Source organism: Electrona antarctica (assembly GCF_951216825.1).
Source record: "Electrona antarctica genome assembly, chromosome: 11".
NCBI classification, from domain to species: domain Eukaryota; kingdom Metazoa; phylum Chordata; class Actinopteri; order Myctophiformes; family Myctophidae; genus Electrona; species Electrona antarctica.
The window spans coordinates 40,522,270-40,546,212 of NC_136792.1; the positions used below are offsets into that span (position 1 = coordinate 40,522,270).

The 23,943-nt window shown below is 41.4% G+C and overlaps 1 protein-coding gene across 1 annotated transcript; it reads left to right on the forward strand.

Annotated features, from left to right (window-relative positions):
• Window positions 1-5,263: 5,263 nt before the first annotated feature.
• On the forward strand, window positions 5,264-18,088 carry LOC306932305 (integral membrane protein 2C-like). Its single transcript, XM_079514055.1, has 6 exons — window positions 5,264-5,518; window positions 8,925-9,068; window positions 10,755-10,943; window positions 11,639-11,749; window positions 12,732-12,882; window positions 17,950-18,088. The coding sequence occupies exons 1-6, from the start codon at window positions 5,414-5,416 to the stop codon at window positions 18,039-18,041; spliced, it is 792 nt and encodes a 263-aa protein (XP_079370181.1). The 5' UTR covers window positions 5,264-5,413; the 3' UTR covers window positions 18,042-18,088.
• Window positions 18,089-23,943: the final 5,855 nt, after the last annotated feature.

Sequence of the window (23,943 nt, forward strand, 5' to 3'; positions counted from 1 at the left end):
GGGGGAGGAGCCACCAGGACCATTTAATCTGGATTCAGGTCCAGATCCGAGTCTTGCTAAATGGACGATCCCCCCCCCCCCCCCCTCCCAAGCAGCTGCTGTTTCTGGTTTCCGAGGAAACAAAAATGGAAAACCGACAAAAACAAACTTAATAACATGCCCGTATCTACTCATCAGGAAGTTGCCAACTCCTCTGCTCCTCGGTGGACATTTAGATTATTATTTTTTTCTTTTCTTTTTTCAGTTTTTCCTTCAAAACGAAATAAGAGAAAATAATAGATGCTGCTGCTTTCTTGCACATTGAGACGTGTTAACGTTATATCATTAATGACGCAACAGTCCTTCAAATGTCAAGTAAAAAAAAAAGAGAATTTCAACACATTTATCTTTATGCAGACTTTCTGGTAGAGACACAAACATGCACGCTAGCCACACACACACACACACACACACACACACACACACACACACACATACATTGACAAGAACAATGGGCTAAAACCTTGTGACAGGTACTAGCAAGTTGAACATTGGGATTTTTGTTGCATGCCTTGAAATGTGACGGAAACAACCACGGCTGTACCCGGCCACATCGCCGAGGCAGCCTCGCCAAGTCTGGCTCCCATGTTCAGTGCCACAGACTCGGGTGTGCACACGCATCGCCCCCCAACAAGCTACTATTTGCATTTATGCCTTCATCCAGTGATGCATTTCTTAAACTGGGTCTCAAGACGACGGCATATAGAACCATTCAGCTCCTGTGTGCGTTTGTAACGACACACAGCACTTGAAAGCACATGAGGAAAATGAATAGGGAGCGATATAGGTATTATTTTGGTACAGCCTGAGAGTTGGGTAATTTGTTTTTCTGGGACAGGGTGAAACATGTACATATGACTCTTCTTTTTTGCTTTGTAGATTTTGTTTAACCTTGACATTATATATATATATATATATATATATATATATATATATATATATATATAACCTTAAACATCTTGTTTTTGGTTAATTTGTAATCAAATCTAACTGTATATGAAATGATGGCAAATGATCAACGTATTATTATTTGCTTTTAATTTTACTGCTGAAATGGTTGCTGGTGGGTTTCTTTTTGTACATAAACTTTAAAAGGGCCAGCTCATGTTTAGCTAACCTAATAGGACATTAATAATTTGTACAGCGGAGGAATGTCATGGTATTAGCTCTGGATCTATACTTTTTTTTAATTCTGCAACTATTATTTGAGAATATCTCACAGATTGAAAAGATGAACAGGATTGGATTGGGAAGAGGATGCGAGTAGGTCATAATTCATACTTGGTTGTCGAGTGCCGGGAATAGCCGATCTAAGCTCACCACAGTGTGTCGCAGCATTCAGATCGGCTGTTTCTGGCGATCGACACCCTGCACGCAACTTACGTGCAAGTCAGACCTAAGGGTGTAGTGGAGAGAAAGGGATTTGGCGCGTGTTCAAAATCGTGTGTGCTCGTGCACTTTTTGTGGGTCCTCCTGAGACGACCAACCCGTTGTTACAGAGCCGAGACCCTGTCATCACCACCAACCAACAACGATGCTTTATTAACTTGGGTTTTATTTTTCATTGTTAGTGCTTTGCTGGTGGCCTGGGAGCATTGTGTGGTCCCGCACTGAAGTGTGGCTTCAGGGGTGACTGTGTCATGATGCTTAGGAACTCGGCACATCATTCTTAACTTTTTCTCCCCCACCCCCTTCTCAAGTTTGAGCCTTTTTCTCTCCCTGCGGGTTTACAATTCCAGTACAGTTGCATAAGACTAAGAGCGTAATGCATTGTGGGTAACCGAGTACTTTGGGCATGTTGGGGGTTATCTACATGGGGCTGAGCAAAATCTCATATTTCACTCGACTGAATTGTTAATTTGCGATGAATGACAGATCAAGTAATGCTAAAGCAAGGGCGGTTTAGCATTTTCATTATTCCAAAGAGCAAAGATTTGAGTGTAAACGCCAAACTGTACTACAGTACTAAAAGGGCCCATTGTTCCTCCATGCACACTGAACTTGCATGTTCCTCCTTTGGCTGTGCATGATGTTCTACTAAAAACGTACTGGATTGTTTTCTCTTTTTTTTTTCTCTCTCAAATATTTAACAACGTTGAGATGTTAAATTTAACTCCTAGCTGTATGGCTGTGCTCTGACTTTGACTCCAGTTCCAACATAAGAGTGTGTGGGTTCTTTAAAAAAGTGTCAAACGGCATGGGCGCTATGACCGAAACAACAAAAATAAAGCAAAAAAAACAACAAACATTTTGAAATAAAAATGAACCTGTGGTCACATTTTTTTTTGTATGAAGCCTTTGACAAAATACCTTAACAAACACTAACTTTATTTATTTTCATTCCCTTTTTTGCTCGTTTCTATTCAACATTGGAGAAGAATATTTGCCTTGTTGAAACAATGATACACTTTAATATTTCTCTGTAATAGACCTTGACCTTGTCAGTGGAATTGGAATTGTGTTGCTAGGGAACTACTGCTTTTCACAAACACTGCGACAGGATACAAACTTGGATCTATTTAGAATGTTTAATGTTGAGTTTGAAACTTACTTACTGTACTTAGGCCTTGTTTTCGGGCCATTGATGAATCATTTCCACCCTTTTCTGTCTTGGGCCATCCTCTCCAGCTGTTTCCACATCAGTCCCTTCTGTTTGACATCTAGCTCTGTGGCTGTGCTCCTTCTCCAGGTGTATTTGGTTCTCCCTCTGCTCCATTTGCCTTGTGGGTTCCATGTTAGTGCCTGTTTGGTTACTGCCGTTTTGCTTTTCCTTAGTGTGTGACCAATCCAGCTCCACTTTCTCCTTATGGCTGTACCTCTACTCGTTCTTGTTTGGTGCGTTCCCATAGGTTGATGCGGTTTGGCCAGAAGATCCTGAGGATGCGTCTTAGGCAGTGGTTGATGGAAGTCTGCAGTTTATTGGTGATGTGGTTGGTTGTCCTCCAGGTTTCTGATCCAGCAGTACAGATTTGACGTTGGAGTTGAAGATTTTGAGCATGGTTAGATGTTTTGGTTTTCCAGATCTTATTTAATATGTTGAATGTTCTTGCTTTCCCTATTCTTGACTTCACATCCTCCTCTGTCCCACCGTCCACAGCTATCACACTTTCCCGGTATGTAAATGTGTCCTCCTCTTCCATGTGTCTGGTTCTTTTGTTGTTTATCCGCATTATTATGCTTTTTGGACAGTTTATTTTAAGCCCAAGTCCGGCTGCTGCTGTTTCTATATATATATATAATTTGGCAAAAAAAAGGACATGCCCATTTACTCCGTAGTATCCGTGTCGTCGCATGCTGAAACCAGCACACCTACAAACCTCAACACGTAAGCTTGTAGAAGAGTGGTTCTCAAAGTGTGGCCTGGGCATCCCCAATGGGGATGGTGACCCATGGGTCCTTTTGTGTGTTCCAAAGGGGTCCCCAGCAAAATGAGGAACGGTTTAACCAAACAAAGTAAGTAGGTTGAAGAGGCTTGTCTGTATCAGCCGAGAATGCGAGAGTCTTATCTATATCCCTGTTAGAATGCTGAGGTGGAGCACCACACCTACCATCAGCTCCCAGTACTTGTCGCATGACTTGCCGTGCACCCAAGCCATGCTACTCATATGCTGAGTTGGTGGTGCCCGGGCTGGGATTGAACCAATGACCTTTGAAGAGCTCTACCGACTGAACTACCCAGACACACTTGACAAGCCTTATTTTATTTTTCTGATAATAAAAAAGGGAGCTTACTTGTAGATTGGCTATGTGAGCTTGTAGATCTGCTATTTTTGAAGGAGAAAAAAAAGACAAATCTGACAACTCTTATGGAAGTCCCTGGCACAAACTATTTTCAAAATGGTGCTGCGGTGAAATAAATGTCAAATGTGGGTCTGTGGTGAAATAAATGTCAATGTGGGGGTCCAGTGGGCACTTTGACATACAATTGGCAATGTTTTCCTAAATAAATGTATATTTTTATTATAAATGTATGCTTTTCGGAAAATAAATAATATGCACGGTATCAATCATTAGACATTTTTGTAGAAATATTGGACCTTAAATGTATTTTTAAAACAATATGATATCATGTATCTCTGTCCCCTCGTTTGGGAAATAATTGTAAGTGTTTAAATGAAAACATTTGAGAACCAGAAAGTGTTGTAATTAAACCTGGAGGACATCGATGCAGCCTGAACTGGCCGGGGCTGGCCCCTTAAAGGGATAGTTCAGATTTTTTGAACTTAAGTTGTATGAAATACTTGTCATTAATATAGTGGTTGCAACTGTATTAATTGATTGCCCGAGTCCTGTGGTGGGAGTTCTGCTCTGGTTTTGGTGAAATATCAAGTAGTTCCGGTCATTTTGTGGGGGGCACTGGGGGCCACACAGTAAAAGTAAATGAATCCACAAAACTAACGTTATTTGTATTGTTGACCTATTTCTAAAATATTAGTGCAACTTCCGTTCTTTTTTTACCCCTCTATCACACAGAACTATGTTTTTTTGTGTCCATATCACTACGCCCAAAAAATAGTTCCATGTGATAGAGGGGTCAAAGTTGAACGAAAGTCGCGCTAATATTTTAGAAATAGGTCAACAATACAAATTACGTTCGTTTTGTGGATTCATTTACTTTTACTGCGTGGCCCCAGTGCCCCCCACAAATTGACCGGAACTACTTAATATTGACCAAAACCAGAGCAGAACTCCCACCATGGGACTCGGGCAATCAATTAATACAGTTGCAACCACTATATTAATGACAAGTATTTCATACAACTTAAGTTCAAAAAATCTGAACTATCCCTTTACGACTGAACAGAGAGAGAAAAGGCAAATCTAAGGGCACTGTTTTTTTGGCAAATCTAAGCTAGCAAATATAAGACTTCCGGTGGACGATCTCTTCAAAATAAGAGTATCCTCTAGAGTATTGAAAAAAAGATTAATTTGCACATTAAAACTATAAATTAAGCATTTAAACGATGCTATATGACACACATTATGTTTCTGTGTAAACATAAGTAATAAGTAATGTTTCTGTGTAAAGATAAGTAATTAAAAAGTTATCTAAATGGATAAATGCTATTCACTGGAGAGCATGGACTTTATAAAGTGGACGCTGGACAAAAATCCCTGCTATGTTTCGACTAGTGAGACATACGCACGCGTCCGGGGAGACAGAAAACAGGCAAGCTGCAAACTTCCGGTATAGATCAAAGACAAAACAGATACATTGTTGCTACTGTAAGCCCCAGTGGTGACAGACAGACAGACAGACAGAGAGCGGAGGAGAGGCCCATCCCATCCCACACTAGGCTGTGTCTGAGCAACATAAAAAGACCTTGCGTTTCTGCTGCTGTTATAGCTCAGTGCAGATTAACAAACTGAAGCCATGGTGAAGATCACCTTCCAGTCTGTCGCGGGACAGAAAGTGGAGAAAGAAGAGACCGAGGATGGCGACAAGACCGAGGTCCTCATCCCATACCAGACGGACCCGGTGAGAGAGAGAGAGAGAGAGAGAGTGTGTGTGTGTGTGTGTGTGTGTGTGTGTGTGTGTGTGTGTGTGTGTGTGTGTGTGTGTGTGTGTGTCTCACGCTCACTCTGTCCCGTCACGGATAGATGTCTATTGTTTTCGATCCGGATCCGTGTCATTATTATGTTTATGTAGCCTATTTTACAGCGGTCGGTGTATCACACTTATCCTAGGCTGCACCTGCACTGTAGCAACAAACGCAGCAGGGGACTTTCTCTCTCTCTCTCCCCCCTGACAGCTTCCAGCGCCATTTGTATGGAAACAAAATGATGCCCTGAGAATGCATGGTCTCCTCTGCGACAACACCGCTGTTACCTATTTATAATACTAAGTTACTAACGTTAAGTTAGACCGCTGTCCCAATGCCGACAGCCGGACACGACATTTTGAATAACATTTAATATGTATAAATCGTGTAAACAAACTAATATAGGCCTATATCTATATGTATGGGCGATGTGATGTGGTGGTGTATTATGTGCCACGTCTGGATTTTTCCTACAACGGATATAAACGACCCGATCCTTTAGTTTAATTTATACGTTCGCACAATTGATTGCACAATGTAGGCTAATCTGGGGGATGACAAAATGGTGCACGCTGCATTGCAAGTTGGTTATTACCACAAGCAGCTCTGCACGGAAGCAGGCCAGTGGATGGAGTTCACCCAGGCACAATCATGCTGCTGCAGGGTTTAGCTCCCACAATACATTACTTGTATACCCCTACCTGGGATTCGAACCTGAGTGCCGAGCACATCACGAGAGAGACTCGGAGACAACATTTATATTGCATCTCCCTCCACATCATGCATGTGTGCTTCAAGCAGCAGTACTACTACTGTATAGTATATAGTAGCCATAATGTGAACCCGGACATGTTGAGTACACCAACGTTTTATGTGGTGTTATCCGGCATGTAGCCGGATGCTAACTTGCATATGTTGAGCAATTTTCATAATTGGCATAATATCTGACCATAACAACCTATAAGGAAAAAAATATCTACATTTCATCATGCTTTATGTAGCATGTGACATGTCAAACTAGGGGTTTTTCATGATGCTGAATCCATTCAAAGCATTAGTGTTGCACAAAATACACTCCTAGGCTAAAACGGCCATAATCACACATTTGGGCAAGTAGCTATGGCCGTTTTTAGCCCAATGAGTGTTTTTTTTGCAAAACTAATGCTTGGAATGGATTCAGCATCATCAAAACCCTCTAGTTTGACATGTCACATGCTACATAAAGCATGATGAAATTTGGATTTTTTTTTGTGCCTTCTATAGGTTGTTAATGGTATGGTCACATATTATGCCAATTATGAAAATTGCTCAACATATGCAAGTTAGCATCCGGCAGTTTCTACATGCTGGGGACCCATACTCAACATTTCTAACATAAAACTTTGGTGTACTCAACATGTCCGGGTTCACAATGGGGCTCTATGGGCTGGAAACTAGACTATTAAGGTGATGATCTGGATCCTTTAAGGGTCTAAATTTCTCCATGTAAGAGCAGGGACCACTGCACCAACCATGCTCGTTCTATTTATTATGAACATACTCCACCTGAGTCCACCATACAGATGTTGCAGTTGTATTGTATTAACACACATTGCACTGTTGCCTGCTAATTACACAGAAAGAGAGGCAGGGGGAGAGGGGATAGGGGAGTTGCACCACTCAGTTCACACGGGTGTGATTTTTTTCTATTAGGAGACAGACAGACCCAAGTGTGTGTCACTGTGACAAGAATCCCACTTTGGGTGAGAGACTCCTAGAAATTAGACCGTTTATTTGCTTGTTTGCGCGCCCTTCTCTTTCCTGGTGCTGTTTTCCAGCAAAGGTTATAACTTATAGGCTTTCCAAAGTACCGTGCACTGAAATATACAGCGTAGCCTATATCAAATTACTGTACACCACAAAAAAGATGCTGAGACTCTGAACAAAAATATGCCCTAATATTGGGTTTAAGAATACAAGGGTACAGCATGGATATGGCTATGTGTAATTTTCTTATTACAGGTCTTGCCTGTTCATACCGTGTCATCACAGGAGTGTCATCATCCTTCTCTTTTCCATCTTGGGACATTTCCTTGTAATAATGACATCAGCCTGACTTTTTTCCTCTTGGATGCCAGCTGAGAATAGCAACCTTTTGTCTTTTTAGCTCACATCAGTGTCCCTGTTTTGGGATTTTCATTATGGGTGAATATATATATATATATATATATATATATATATTTTTTTTAAAGGTTTAAAGCTGCACTCTATACCATGTGAAGTCCTACCAGGGATTAGTTTGAACCGGGGTTTAACCCATTTAGGCCTGACGTCGAAATAAAAAAAACGTTCGCTCTGAATTCTGAAAGAATATATATTCAAAGATTTGTGCCGCATTTTTACGATTTTTCAAAAATAGCAGACCTACAAGCTTGTAGCGCGCCACTCGGTGGCGCGCTATGAGCTTGTAGATCTGCTATTTTTCAATAGCTAAAGTATAACATAATGCTTAGTTAAAACACCAAAAGGGGTTCCTGCCCAGAATGGGTTTAAACCCAGGTGCAATCGCGAGTGACAAAGTTCCTACTGTTGAGGTATGGGAAAGCCTGGTTCGATAGATGATGAATTGCACTTTTTGACGTTCATGCAATACCCCTTGTGAACGATAAGGTCCTAATAGAAGAGCAGTTACGCAACGTTTTGTATGTATCATGCGTGCTCCTTATTTATATAATTATTTCACGCTGCTCATATTGATATCGGACCAGTGTTTTTCTTGACACCTTTCTTGCAATGATGGAGCTCGTACGACAAATAATCTTTACAGTTTTATACTTTTATATAGCTGAAACCTTTGATGTGACCAACAAGCATCGCAGTTGTCAGTTGTATTGTATTAACATGCTACTCCATACAGATTTGCCAAAGTAACATTTTATTCACACACAAAGAGTTAACGGATTGCAGCTTTAATTGTTAGCGAGTGTTTTAAAATAGTCTTTCCCTTTCCCACTTGGCAGTGGAAATATGGTAGTAAGCAGAGGTCCATGCATTGGGATTTATTTGCAATGTGTGTACATAAGCTGTGCCATGCTGCCAACAAACACAATTTGACGCGTGTGGCAGATGGTCTGCAAGTCTGGGGGCGGCTGAAAAGATTACTCACCATCTCAGTCAAGAGTCTCCCATTACCAAGTGCTTTGTCATCGCTTCCTTGGACCACGCTTAGTCTTTTTTTTCCTCCCTTGTACAACGTCTGGCCTTTTTTTCATTTTTGGCAAGTATTTAGCCTAGTCATTTTCTGGATTTGTCTGCAAATAACACATCGATAAGCACGTGTTTCTTTGTTTGTGTCCGTTCCAGGATGAGGACGAGCTGGTTCTTCCTTTGCGGCCCAGGAAGTCTGCCCTGAATGGGCTGTGCTGCCTGACATTTGGCCTGGTGGTCTTCATGTCTGGACTGGTGCTGGCCTCCATCTACGTGTACCGCTATTACTTCATACCACACGTAAGACACACTGTCTGCTGAGGTGGAGGCTGTATTGTGAACTAGTGAACTCAATACAGCCCGCATCTGGTGGAGTCATGTTAGGCTGTCAGGGGGCCAATTGGAAAGGAGAGCAAAAATATATATACAATTTAATACAAAGATATAATTTTTAATTAAATTGTTGGTATTCTATATTTTGGGCTTGTTATTGTCAAAATCTTTCAAGAACTTGCATCTGGCTGCCGCCCACCTTTCACAGAAATGTCTTTGAAAAAGCCTAAACACAGTGAAAATTAGCAGATCTACATGATCACAACGCGTGGCAGAGTGACTGTAAAACAGGCGCAGCAGTCTGTATCCTTATGTAGCAGTCAGAAAAATGCTCATGCTGCGTTATTTGAAGAGGGAAATAATAATAAATAATAATAATAAAACGAGGGAGAAGAACAGGCAGAGACAGACCATTCATGCAGGCTCAGCATTCCCTGCAGCACAAGGAGATATACCCGATCCCTTTTCCACATAAAAAACGTTTACAAAAGTTAATATACCGTATGTAAGGAAACTGTCGCAAATGAATACTGTACATGAAACAGTGGCTCTCAACAGCCTATGGACGGTGGATGTTGGCGTGGATGCATACTGCTGTTGGTAAGATAATTAAGCTGCCATTCAAATAAATAAAGCCACACATGCTACCTTTACTCTTATTCTGACTGCATACATTTGATTAAAGAATAGCTACACATTTCAAAAAGGTAACAGTACTCTTTTAAATTCAAATAGGTAATTTAAAAATAAATATTCAAGACATCTGCACAGGTACAGATTGTGATGATCATGATCATTATCTATTATCTTTTACCACAAGGTGTCAGTGTCTGTATAGTGTCGGTAGTGAAATCCATATAAGGGCACACAGAGGCAGGAAGTCAGATCAGATAGAGTTCATGTCAAGGACAAACATTTGTATACCTTGAATAAAGAAGCCTTGGAGTTAAAGTACTTGGTCATCATTGAATCAACAAACAGAACACAGATGTAGTTGTGTTGGCTTTATTGTGAATGTACAATACAAACTCTATCAAATACTGCAGGTAAAATGGCCTCAGACTTTAGATGTTTTATTGTTTTTGGATACCTGCATAGGGCGCCACCATTGTTATGTGTCATATTTTGCTTTGCAGTCGCTAGTACTGTTCATGTGCAACAGTATCATCAGATTGTATCAGCAGATGGCTCACTCCTATTTAGCCTTACAGTAAGTTTTAACAGCGGGCGACAGCCAGACGAATTTTCCGGAAGTGCATTATTTGTCAATGGGACCCGGCAACTACTGGCGATAGAGGCGATAGCAGGCGAACAGGCGATGGTCGAAAAGTGGGCGGAGGAACGTCGGCCGAAAATATTTGAAAAAAATCATCTTTTGGGCGACGATGGGGCGATAGCCTATGAAATTCAAGCGACGCTCGCCATTGGTCTCTAAGGTCTCCCGCTGTTAAAACGTACTGAGTATTACATTTAACACTGGGGGGAAAAAACTCCAGCGATTAGTTGCTGATTACGATTACTAAATTAGTTGGCAACTAATTGAAGAATCGATTGCAGCCATACATAAATACCATACATATTATTGTTACAACAACGACAATTCAATGGTGCGTGTGTGTGTGTGTGCGTGTGCGTGTGCGTGCGTGCGCTCAGATGCCAGAGGAGAACCTGTTCCACTGCAGGGTGCTGTATGAAGACTCGATGTACGCGCCGCTGCGCGGGCGCCAGGAGCTGGAGGAGAACGTGGGCATCTACCTGGATGACAACTATGAGCAGATCACGGTGCCCGTGCCCCACTTTGGAGGCAGCGACCCCGCTGACATCATCCATGACTTCCACAGGGTGAGGCGTGGACACAGTAAACGAGACATGTTCTGAAAGCTGCGCTCAAACTGCCCTATCTGAGTTGTGAATCCCATGTCGCCGATACTTTTATTCCACACCCTCTCTGTGGATGTATTATTTTCTAGCGCTACATTCTCTGGAAAATACTGTTACCTAGAAATGTTGCCCTGTATCAATAGATAATTCCCAGTAGGGTTCCCCAATAGGCGGCCCGCGGGCCATTTGCGGCCCGCGGAGTGCCCCCTTGGAACCCCTAGGAGAATTTTTTAAAAAAAAGGAAAAAATAATTGTTTTGTTTTGTTTTGGGGGGTGTCCCAGATATAAATGGCATTAAATGGGGGTCAGTAGCCTATGCATGTCAAACTGGGCACACCCTCAAGAACCACTGGTGGTCCCCGGACCACTGGTTGAGAACAATTTTTAATTCATTAATGAAAAAATAAAAAAACACAATTTTTCGCGCGTGCGGACTCGGCCCCCAGCCTGGTTCCCTAGTCAAAATATGGCCCTTGAGGAAAATGTATTGGGGAACCCTGCATGAGTAAAGTAAAAAGAAAACTACTCAGTGTCCGACTGTCCGTTTAACTCTGAGAGTTTAATAATCCCTGGTTCAGTTTTGTACAATCCCATGAGGCAATTCTGTGAAAGCATAGAACGCTTACCAAAAACAACGTTTTGTTTTTCTTCACCAGGGACTGACGGCCTATCACGACATCGCTCTGGACAAGTGCTACGTCATTGAGCTGAACACCACCATCGTCATGCCACCTCGCAACCTTTGGGAGCTTCTTATCAACGTCAAGGTACAGTTGGGTGCCACCGATATTGTCCCTTATCATTTGACCCATTTAGGCCTGACCTCAAAATTTTTCTGAAATAAATATTTTCACGATTTTTCTAAAATAGCAGACCTACAAGCTCATAGCGCGCCACCGAGTGGCGCGCTATGAGCTTGTAGATCTGCTATTTTTCAATAGCTAAATTATAACATAATGTTTAAAACACCAAAAGGGGTTCCCGCCCAAAATGGGTTAACTGTCCTTTTGCGCAGATCACGCAAACCTCAGCAAAAAGAAAAGGACAATATCGATGGCCTCCAACTGTAACAGTGTTGCTTCTTCTGTCTGATGACAGTGTCATTTAAAAAAGATATATATTATTATTTTGCTGGTGAAAACCGATTAAAAATAATCTGGATTATTTTTAGACCGATCCGATGCCGATATGGCCAATATGGCCGATTCCGATTATGCTACCGATTATATCGCGCAAACGTGCATCCCTACTTCCTGTATACGGTAGTAACGCTTGTTTCAAATTACACATCCTAGTGTTTTGTGTATGGTCCAGCCATAAACAACAAGGTGTTGAACTAGTCTTGTATGTTAGCTAACCACCATATCATGCTCTGCAAACTGTGTGAAATATCTACTTTTCTTTCATATTTTTTATTACCATATTTAATTCATACAAGATAGAGATAATTTAAGGAATAAAATAGAGCGTCGAAAAAACTAGCTATGTATAAACGAAAATAAATCAAGTATTTATGGTTTGGTAAATTTATAGTTTTAATTTGTTTTAAAAGAGAGATTTCTAGGCTGCTGAGCCAGCCTGACGGCGTGCCGCGGGTTCGACTCCCGATCCCGACGGCCTTTGCCGTGTGTCTTCCCCCCCATCTCTCTCCCCATTTCCTGTCAGTCTACTTTCAACCTATCAATAAAGGCAGGAAAAAAAAGAGAGATTTCTTTCAGCTTGACATTCACATGACTCTGTCTCTTGCAGAAAGGAACATACTTGCCTCAGACCTACATCATCCATGAGGAGATGGTGGTGGCTGGAAAGGTGCACAATATGCGGCAGCTGGGACCTTTCATTTACCGCCTGTGCAACGGCAAGGACACCTACCGCCTGAAGCGCCGCAGCTCCCACAGACGTGAGTTTGGGGATGAGGGGCTTTGTAGGGGATTACGTCGGGTTGGCATTATAGCCTGTAGGTTAAGAAGACTGCGAGGGAGAGGGTGGAAATATTAGAGGTTAGGTATTAGGGTAATGGTTAGGTCACCTTACTTAGGTAAAACTTACATCATCATTATGATGTAAAATTTGTCCCATATAGTACACTGACTGACATGCCCTAGAAAAGAAAAATAGACATTCTGTTTAAGGATCCAAATAACATATTAAAATTTGTAAATGAAATAATTTGTGGATCATGGTAAATTCAGGGGTTGAAAGTTGCCATTAACATTAAAGTTGCCAAAATTTTAATTTTGCTTTAACTCCTTGCCCGCTACCACTAGATGGCGCTATTGGCTCAGAGTGCCACGGTTTTCAGGCCGCATGGCTCCTATTTAAAGCAACACCACCGGAATTGACATACTTCCGGGAACACGGAATAATTTCCGGGACACAGCGCAGATACTTTCGTTTTCATCATAAGCGCTGGAAAGGCAGAATTTGTGAAAATAGCCAATCTACAAGCTCACAACTCACGCTTTGTAGATCTGCTATTTTCACAATATTTATCTGTGGAACCAAGAGTCAAACTAAATTGAATGCCTCAACTCCTACATTCCAAGTGCTTGTCAGGGTCCCTAGTTTAAATGTGGGAAAAACATTATTTCTATACTCGGCAGCAGTTTAGTGAAATGACTTGCCTTCCAGCCTCAAGTTGAACAGTTCCTTTGAAAACTTTAAATTCATATTAAAAAGATGGTTGGCCCTATAACATGTGGAGGAAATCTTGAAAAAACAAGAAGGTGGCCGCACACGCCAATAGCCAGAGTGCCAATATTTTATTAGGACAGCAGGTAAGACAAAAATGAATCCAACGTTTCGGCGGTTAAGCCTTCATCAGGGAATACAGAGCACATAATGGTTCACACTTAAGTATGGTGCCAGAGAGTCATGCAACCAATCAGAAGGGGGTAGGGGAACACGGGTTAAGTAAGACCTGTCCCTATGATATGAGAGGTAGGGATCAAGGTCATGTGGTGTCTCAAGTTCACATACAAAGGGAGTTTATCTCAAAGATGACTATAAGGCCTCATAAGGGGCTCTGGAATATACATTCCTTGTCATAGAGACACTAGAATGTATCTGAGAAATACAACAGATATACAATTGTGCAATAATAGAACCATACAACAGCGAAATCTATACAAAATGTATACAAAATAAAATACATAATTAAATACATTCAATGCAATCAATATAGAAAAATATTCAAAGATTTGTTGTGGATTAAATCCATGTACTGACAATAGACCTGAATGCCCCTCTTTATGATGGAGTAAGCCTACAGTATAGTTATAGGTCACCTGCAGGTGAAAAGGGGGAAGGAGGCCATTACAATTAGGGTTAAAAGAAGGGTTTACCAATTAATTAAAAGGTTAAGTATTAGGTACAAAAATATTTTAATTGTATTTTGTTTTTACAAAAAGGATTTGAGGTCAAAATCTACATTAAGGCCAAGAGGAGATAGTGTTTTTAAGGACTGAATCCAGAACGCTTCGCGTTTAAGCAGAAGCTGATCAATCTGTCCTCCTCTTCTAGGTACAGACACTTTTTCTATGCCTATATAGTGTAGAGAGGATACAGGGTGGTTGGCTTCCACAAAATGGGCGGCAACAGGATATATAATATTCTTGCACCGAATAGTGCTGCGGTGCTCAGCTATGCGTGCTTTTAATTCACGAGAAGTCATACCTACATACGCCTTGCCACACGGGCATGTCAGAAGGTAAATGACAGCCCTAGTTGTGCAGGTAATAATGCCTCTGATGGGGATATTTTTACCAGAATGAGGATGCTTAAATGTATGACATTTGCGAGTGCTGTTGCATTGAGCGCAGGAGCCACATTTATAGTTGCCGTTAGGGATAGGAGCCAATACACGTTGAGTGGGGGTTGGGACAGGGGGTAAATCGGACTTGACCAAGTGATTTCTAAGATTCTGACCACGAGAGAAAACAATCAGAGGAGGTTTGGAAAAGGTGTTATTGAATAGTGAATCCGATTGTAAAATATGCCAGTGTTTTTTTATAATATGACTTTAGAATAGGTAGTGGAGAAGATGGTTGACTGAGTCTTGTTTTCCGTCTGTGAAATAAATCAGACCTAGGTTTATGATTGATCTTATCCAGGGCGTTGTCTATCTGGGTATTGGAATAGCCCCGTTCTTTAAATTTAGCCTGCATTTTTATCAAATGCCGGTTCAAATCCGTAGGTTTATTGCAAATACGTTTGACTCTGCAAAATTGGCTATATGGTAGGCTGTTTTTTAGATGTAGCGGGTGACAACTGTCAGCTCTCAGTAGGCTGTTTCGGTCAGTAGGCTTAGTGTAGAGGTCAGTATATAAAACACCATCTTCTCCCCTGCAGATCAGTAGATCCAGAAAGTTCAAAGAATGAAAATCAAAAGACATGGTAAATTTCAGATGATCTGAACATGAGTTAACAAACAAAAAAAAGTTATTAAGTTGTTCTCTTGTACCATTAAACAAAAGGAAGACGTCATCTATATATCTTTTCCAAAGAGTAATATTAGCTAAAAATGGGTTTTGAGCAGGATTGAGAATCTTTGATTTCTCTAGGTACCCAACATACAGGCCTGCGTAATTAGGGGCCATAGGTGACCCCATCGCTACACCCCTCTTTTGTAGGAAATAGTCATCCTGAAACATGAAGTAATTGTGTGTAAGTACTAGCTCAGCCAGATTGACAATGCACGAGTTAAAGGGTATGGCTGAGGTAGGGCGCTCTAATAGGAAATGTTCCAGGGCCTGGATGCCGCCTTCGTGAGGTACATTTGTGTACAGCGACTCTACATCCAGCGTGACCAGAAAGGTATCTGCTCTTAAGGGTTCAAGGTTTTCAACAATGGATATCATGTGACCTGTGTCTTTCACATAGGACGGGAGGAGTTCATTAAAAGGTTTAATACAAAAGAAGAGAGAGGTGCTGTTACTGAGTTGATGCACGATATAATGGGGCGACCTGGGGGTTTCTCAAAGTTTTTATGAAGTTTAGGTAAAATATAGAACACTGGTGTCTTAGGATGCTGTTTATTAAGAAATTCAAATTCCTTTTTTGTAATCTCACCAGAACGTAAAAAACCTTGTAGAGTGTCATTTACTGTACCCTTGAAGTTTTCAACAGGATTACTGGGAAGTTTTGTGTAAGAGGTTTCATCCAGTCTATGACATTCCATGACATAATCAGATTTATTGAGCAAAACAACAGCGCCCCCTTTATCAGCCTCTTTAATTACAATGGAATTATCAGACTTGAGATCAAGCAAAGCTTGCTTCTCGTCTATATTAAGATTACAATGAGATATGTGTGCATCTTTTTCTTGTAACAGTGACATTATCTCTTGTTCAACCAGTCTACAATAAGTTTCAATAGACGCATTGCGATTGCTAGGAGGGATAAAGGTGCTTTTATTTCTGAATGGAGTAGGCATGGTAGTAACATTAGCGTCAGAAGGGAGAGGTGGGGCCACAACCGAATCAGAACTAGGCATAAAAAATTCTCTCAGACGTATTTGTCTGAAGAATTTAAACAAATCCACTTTCACATCAAAGTCACTTGATTGATTAGTAGGAACAAAACTTAAACCTCTGCTTAGTAATGCCAGGTGGGCGTGGCTGAGCTCCTTACTTGACAGGTTTGCGACATTCAGTCCCGTTGTGACCTGCTGTATGAGCGGGTCTGTGGTCTCCGGGAGAATCCGTCTGAGCCTCTTCCCCCGCCTTGTCCGGAGTTTCGGCGGCGGTCGCCGCGACCGCGGCGGTTGGTTCTGTTGTATAAAAAAGCGTTGTTCGAGGTAGATGAGGAGGCGCTGCTGGTTGACATCTGATCGGAGAACGGCTGGCGGCGGGGAGGATGTGGAGGTCTACTTTCTCTGGATTTGGATGCTGCCGGTGGTGCCGCTGCATCTTGGGATTCGGCGATCCTCCAGGAATAGACTGCTCCTTCCTCTTTGTCTTTTTTATCTTTGTTGAATTTCTTAATTTTTTTGTCTTTGGTTTCGACAGAGAGTTTGTCAATAAACTCCTGGTGTACTTTGAGTACATTGTTGAATTTCAGCTCATCGTTGATAGCTTTCTCTAGCTCAGAGTGTGTGTCTGTGATCGTCTGATCAAGCTCTATAGTATCCTTTTTGAGCTGATCGACCACTGATGTCATCAGGTCTATGGCGCATTTATTCAGAATAGCGCACCAGCGTTCACAATAGTCATCAGTGCGTTTACCCAGAGAAGGCTCTATCTGCCATCTAAAGGCCGTGGGAATGATGCCTTGTCGTACATACTCACTGAGTGTCAAAATGTGAAAATGCGTTCTGGTTTTCTTTTTTAACAGATTTAACAGCTCTAATTCACGCCCTATAACATGACCTTCATTTTAAATTCATGTAGGCCTACTGACCTTTTAGTGTAGAATAGATAAAAACAAAATGAAAAACGAAACAACAAAAAATCTATCTTGTTTTGTTTCGTTATGTTCTTCCTGTCTCCTGCCCCCCTTTCCAAAAAGGAAAGGGCTAGCCTATTTCGCTTTTGTCTGTGTTTTGTATTGTTGATCCCCATGTCCCCTTTCCCCAAAAGGGTCACAACGGAAACAAGCTTTCTTGTGTCTATCCTTTTGAATGAATTTTCAGTAAAGTAATCAATCAATCAATTACTCAATCAATCTGATTATTTTGGGGGGTCACAGCCTGAAAAAGTTGATAACCACTGATCTACACACCCTCCCCAAGCCATCAGTGACTGGAAACACAGTCCACATGTGGAATTAACAATGACAAAATGGGGGTGAAAGACGTTAATTTAACTCAACTGGAACATTGTGGTTTTAATAAAACACCAATGGAAACAAGTTTGGTTTCCAAATAATGTTTTGTGTCCAAATAATAATAATAATAGTCACAAACAAAGCAACAGCACAGTATGTCCTCATGTTGCCTCATCTAAACACTGTTTTGTTTTCCTTGCAGGCATCAACAAGCGTGAGGCGAAGAACTGCCATCACATTCGTCACTTTGAGAATACTTTTGTGGTGGAGACAGTGATTTGTGATGAAGCGTAAATGTGATGTACCTGTCCCACCCTCTCCTGAAAAAAGCACATCCAGCCACTGTAGCACCTATGTCTTGTATGAGTTGCACTTACTGCGTTTTCTTTTTCTTAATTATTTTTGTGGTCTTTGTTATTTATACGGTGCACTTCTTTTTATCTTGTTTAAATGTTGCTTTTAATTTTCAGTGCTAATTATTTTTTAATGTATTGCAATACTATGTTGTATAGGTAGTGTCACTGGTTCTCTCTTAACCATGTATAGCGGCATCATTCAGCCAATAGCTAATGGATCTTTTAGACTTCTCCTCTACAGGGTATTAGCGTGATGACTACTGTTGTTAGGGGAGACCTTTGTCTACATATGTTGTCAAGGTGACTGTACTTTTGCAACCTCCCCTCCCCCTTGCTCCTGAGATTGCTGTGTCTTAATTTTGCTTTTCTGAACAAAACATTCAACCTACTTTTGAGAAGAAGCTTATATTTCTACTCTTACCCTATATAGCTATCTCTCGGCTTATCATATCCGCCACCGCTGCTTGTCACACACACACACACACACACACACACACACACACACACACACACACACACACACACACACACACACACACACACACACACACACGTCCTCTTTGCTTGGGTATGTTCATAATAGGCAAAGAGATTTGGTGTCGTCACTGTCGTGGAGAAAAAAAGAGAGGGACTAGTATCGACCCCAGGGACCCCCTGTCCACAAAGTATATAGGTTTTTAAGTGGTTTTAATAATCTTGACACTGTAGAAGTAGAAATGATTGGGCATGAGACTTTATTCGCTTTATACAGAGCTACTTCTCTCTCCACACCTTTTATCCTATCTATCTTTTATCTTTTATATAATATTACATTTAGCCTATGGTTGTGTAATACTAAAAGGTATATATTCCAGTTGGTTTTATGATGACCTTTTGACATGTTTTCACACCACGCTTCTCCTTTCAAGCAGGAAACGCAGTTGTTTTTGTTTCGCAGTCTTTAATCAATGCATTTGTGAATCATTTGAGAACACTGTCTTTGGTCACCCTTGCATGTGTTTATCTATAAGAGGAAAAAAAACATCACTGGTAGAATATTTTATGAGACCACGTTTAAAGCCTTAGTCCAGAGTCAGAGACTGGACTAAAGTCATCACTACTTATAAAGGAGCTTATTATATCACATGTTAGAAACACGTTAAACAAAACAACCTTGACCTGTATATTTTGTCTGCTGATGAACTCTTTCATGTCTGTGAATAAAGTAGTTAAAATAACTGTGGCTATATTTGTGTAGGGTTATATATTTTTTTTGTGAAAGGTCTCCCACTGTCCCAATTGTCTAATGTAATGTTGGGCGCTACACTTCCTCTGCCAACCTGGGGAGAGACTGACCTCCTGCTTCATCCAATGCATGAGTCCAAGCCGCTTCTTTTTCCCCGATTGGACATCGGACAGCGCGTGGAAGGAACACCAGCTTCCAACCAGTTCCTTCCCCTCCATCAGGCTGGCCAGGTGGAGGCAGTTTAGAGACCAAGATTACTGCATGTTTTTTGGGAGAACATGCAAACAGAAAGGCCCTTTTGCCAACAGCACATAGGGTATGGGCACTGATGACGAGGAGGAGAGAACACAGCCACAGTGTCCCTAGCAAACCCAGGCCAGGACCTTTTAGCTGTGAGGCGACGGCGCAAAAGATCTGCACTTTCTTTATTCACTTTATATATTATATATATCTCCATAAATCTACTTTTTATACCCCCCCCCCCCCCCCCCCCATATATTATGCCCTACTTTGTCATATGACAGTGTCACTCAAAAATAGCAGACCTACAAGGTCAGGGGACCTTAGTATAATTGCCTTATTTGAATCTGAATCCAACATATAAAAAACATGTTTGTTTAATTTGATTCCAGCAAACAGAAATGTCCTATTTTTTTCCTTTTTTTGTTCAGAATTGAAAAATGTGAAAAGGTTAATCGAAAAATCACAAAAACTGGCCAAGGGACCTTAGTATAAGTATGTTTGTTCAATTTAATCCAGCAAAAAGAAATTTGCTATTTATCCTTTTTTTGTTCAGAATTGAAAAATGTGAAAAAACTAACCGAAAAATCACAAAAATGGTGGTGCCTTAATCTGTTTGAGTCCAGCAAACAGAAAATTGCTATTCTTTCCTTTTTTTGTTCAGAATTGAAAAATGTGAAAACGTTAATCGAAAAATCACAAAAACATTAGTTCAATTTGAATCCAGCAAACAGAAATGGACTAATTTTTCATTTTGTTTTTCTTCTGAATTGCAATTTGGTTCAATTGAATCCCACAAACAAAACGTGGCTTAACGTTTTTCTGATTCCACACACAGCTCCATTTGTTTCTGAATAAAACATCACACCCATGTGAAGTGAGTGGTGCAACTCCGTGTGGGGTCCCCGGAACATCCAGACCCCCAGGAATGCGCCCAGGGGGGACCACAAGTGCAACCACAAGTGTACCGTGTACACTTGTGGTTGTGAAAACCAACCAATCGCAATTTTCGTGCTCGGACAGACCCAGCCAGGGACAGACACAGCCAGCCAGCCAGCCACCCACGGACACACATAGCTCCGTAAAGGAATGGTTGTACCACTCAAAAACAACATACTATAGTATGTCGTTTTTCATGATATTCGACAATAAAAAGAACTACATGACAACATATTACTAACGATTATCTTTGTAGATCAAATTAGGTTGATTTTACTAGGATACATTTTTTCAGCAATTCTCTGTTGACTTGTCACAATCAAAAGGAACACAATGTCAGAGCCAGGACTAGAATCTGTGGCCTCCTGATTCACAGGCAGGCTCTTTGCTAGTGAGCCACTGGGCTTGCTGTGTAAAGAGCCAGAGGCTTGTTTCCTTTGTGGTTCATAAACATTCGAACGTCTAAACAACAGCACAACAAACGATAGACAAATCTCCTGTTGTTTTATTTTTTGTATCAATGTTGTTACTCAAAGGTAAAGGAAGACTGTGTTATGGCATTTAGCAAGTGGCTGGGTTTGTTAGGACGTGTCCTACATGATCTGGAGGTTGTGGGTTCAAACCCCACTCAATTCTTTACTTTCAAGACCGATTTCCAACAACTTCAAAACAAAACAAAAAAGCAGTGTGAATGGTAGGTACCAATGGCGCAGTGGGGACACAGTACGCAGTACGGGACACCACAGGATACCTTTCAAACCACGTGTCAGGTATGCTACTGAAAAATAACCATTTTCTCCCTCCCCCTGTTTCCTGAGAAGTAACGGTTGGGGCTTATGTCTGAAAGAACCCTGTCCACCTAACATTTTACCGATGTTAGAATTAGGTCAAATGTTTAAAAAAAAATAGCAATGCATTTTGGCTCATCATCTGACAGAATAGTCTGTGTATTTGCATACTGGGCCCCGATTATAATTGTCGACAATGACATACATTTTTCTTGATTTTCGACGATTAAAAGAAATACTATAGTGTGTAGTTTTTTCAACATTTTCATCATTTTTTTTTGTTCATGGTTCTTGCGACTTGGTTCATGGTTTTGGCCCATCATCTGACAGAATAGTCTGTGTATTTGCATACTGGGCCCTGATTGGTGCCCCAAAACTTGGTGGGAAGGTCCCTCTTTTATGTCTGGCTTCCAGGCCAGTTGGAAAAGGGCAGACTGAGAGGTGGTAAGAGTATGTTAAATTGGACATTTTCATGGTAAAAGTTTAGCTGGAGAGGGTTCTTTCAGACATAAGCCCCAACCGTTACTTCTCAGGAAACAGGGGGAGAGAGAGCCCTCCCGATGGTCCTCCGTGCACCTTGATGACATGGGACTTGAACCTGACAACTGTCTGTAGCAGAGGCAACCGATCAAGCGCAACACACCATTGAGCCAAGGCACCTTTGGGCATTCAGCACATGTCTCCTGGTGCTTTTGAGTTTTTATTTTTTCATTCGAGCCTTGAAAAGTTCAAATTACTGCAGCATTGAGCTGTAGGATGAATGGGACTTGAACATGGAATGTCTGTACTGATCATTAGTCAAGTCTTTGAAGTGATCTTATGCACAGCACCATTCAAATGCTCTGTACATGATCCCAAGGCCCCATTTGAAAAGTGACACCAAGAAGAACAACTTACAACCTAAAGATCACTGAGAGCTCAGTGGCACCCTTGTTAAGATGACGTCCATGTGAGCCAGAGGTTGTGAGTTCAAATCCAGCTGAGTTCCTCCTACTTTCACTCTGCAGCATGTTTTGGAGAATAACATCCAGAAGAGAACTGGAAAGAGATGGAAAGCTGAGGAGATTCTCAGAGAGCATGGTGGCACTCTGTGATAAGCTGCTGTCTATGTGAGCCACATAGACAGCATACTATAGCATGCCGTTTTTCATCATTTTTGAGGATTTGAAAAAAAGAAAATCACTCCGAGACCAGGGTTTATAGTCCATTGTCTCCATTTTCGTCTTTTTTTCAAATCCTCAAAAATGATGAAAAACAGCATGCTATAGTATTCCGTCTGAGATGGAATACTATATGAAAAACGAGGATTTGAAAAAAAGACGAAAATCACTCCGAGACCATGGGCTATATATAGTCCATTGTCTTGAGTGATTTTCGTCATTTTTTCAAATCCTCGAAAATGATGAAAAACGGCATGCTATAGTATGCCGTCTGAGATGGGCTACAGACAATGGTCAAAAATGATGAAAAACACGCTTTTTCGTCACGCTTTTTCATCACGCTTTTCCGTCACGCTTTTCCCCACACTCCCCTATACAGTTGTTTTCAGGCTGCTGCCCTCGGGGAAGAGGTACCAGAGTATCAAAGCTAACACAAGCAGACTGAAGAACAGTTTTGTTCAGGCTGCTGCCCTCGGGGAAGAGGTACCAGAGTATCAAAGCCAACACAAGACACTTAAAAGCACTAAAGACACCTTTGATGCACAGCACCATTCAAATGCTCTGTACATGATCCCAAGGCCCCATTTGAAAAGTGACACCAAGAAGAACAACTTACAACCTAATAATCACTGAGAGCTCAGTGGCACCCTTGTTAAGATGACGTCCATGTGAGCCAGAGGTTGTGAGTTCAGATCCAGCTTAGTTCCTCCTACTTTCACTCTGCAGCATGTTTTGGAGAATAACATCCAGAAGAGAACTGGAAAGAGATGGAAAGCTGAGGAGATTCTCACATGGTGGCACTCTGTGATAAGCTGCTGTCTATGTGAGCCATAGGTTGTGGGTTCAATTTCAGCCCATGGCCTCAGACGGCATACTATAGCATGCCATTTTTCATCATTTTTGAGGATTTGAAAAAAAGACGAAAATCACTCCGAGACCATGGGCTATAGCCCATGGCCTCGGACGGCATACTATAGCATGCCGTTTTTCATCATTTTTGAGGATTTGAAAAAAAGACGAAAATCACTCCGAGACCATGGGCTATAGTCCATTGTCTTGAGTGATTTTCATCTTTTTTTCAAATCCTCGAAAATGATGAAAAACGGCAAGCTATAGTATGCCGTCTGAGATGGGCTACAGACCATGGTCAAAAATGATGAAAAACACGCTTTTTCGTCACGCTTTTCCGTCAAGCTTTTCCGTCACGCTTTTCCCCACACACCCCTATACAGTTTTTTTCAGGTTGCTGCCCTCGGGGAAGAGGTACCAGAGTATCAAAGCTAACACAAGCAGACTGAAGAACAGTTTTGTTCAGGCTGCTGCCCTCGGGGAAGAGGTACCAGAGTATCAAAGCCAACACAAGACACTTAAAAGCACTAAAGACACCTTTGATGCACAGCACCATTCAAATGCTCTGTACATGATCCCAAGGCCCCATTTGAAAAGTGACACCAAGAAGAACAACTTACAACCTAAAAATCACTGAGA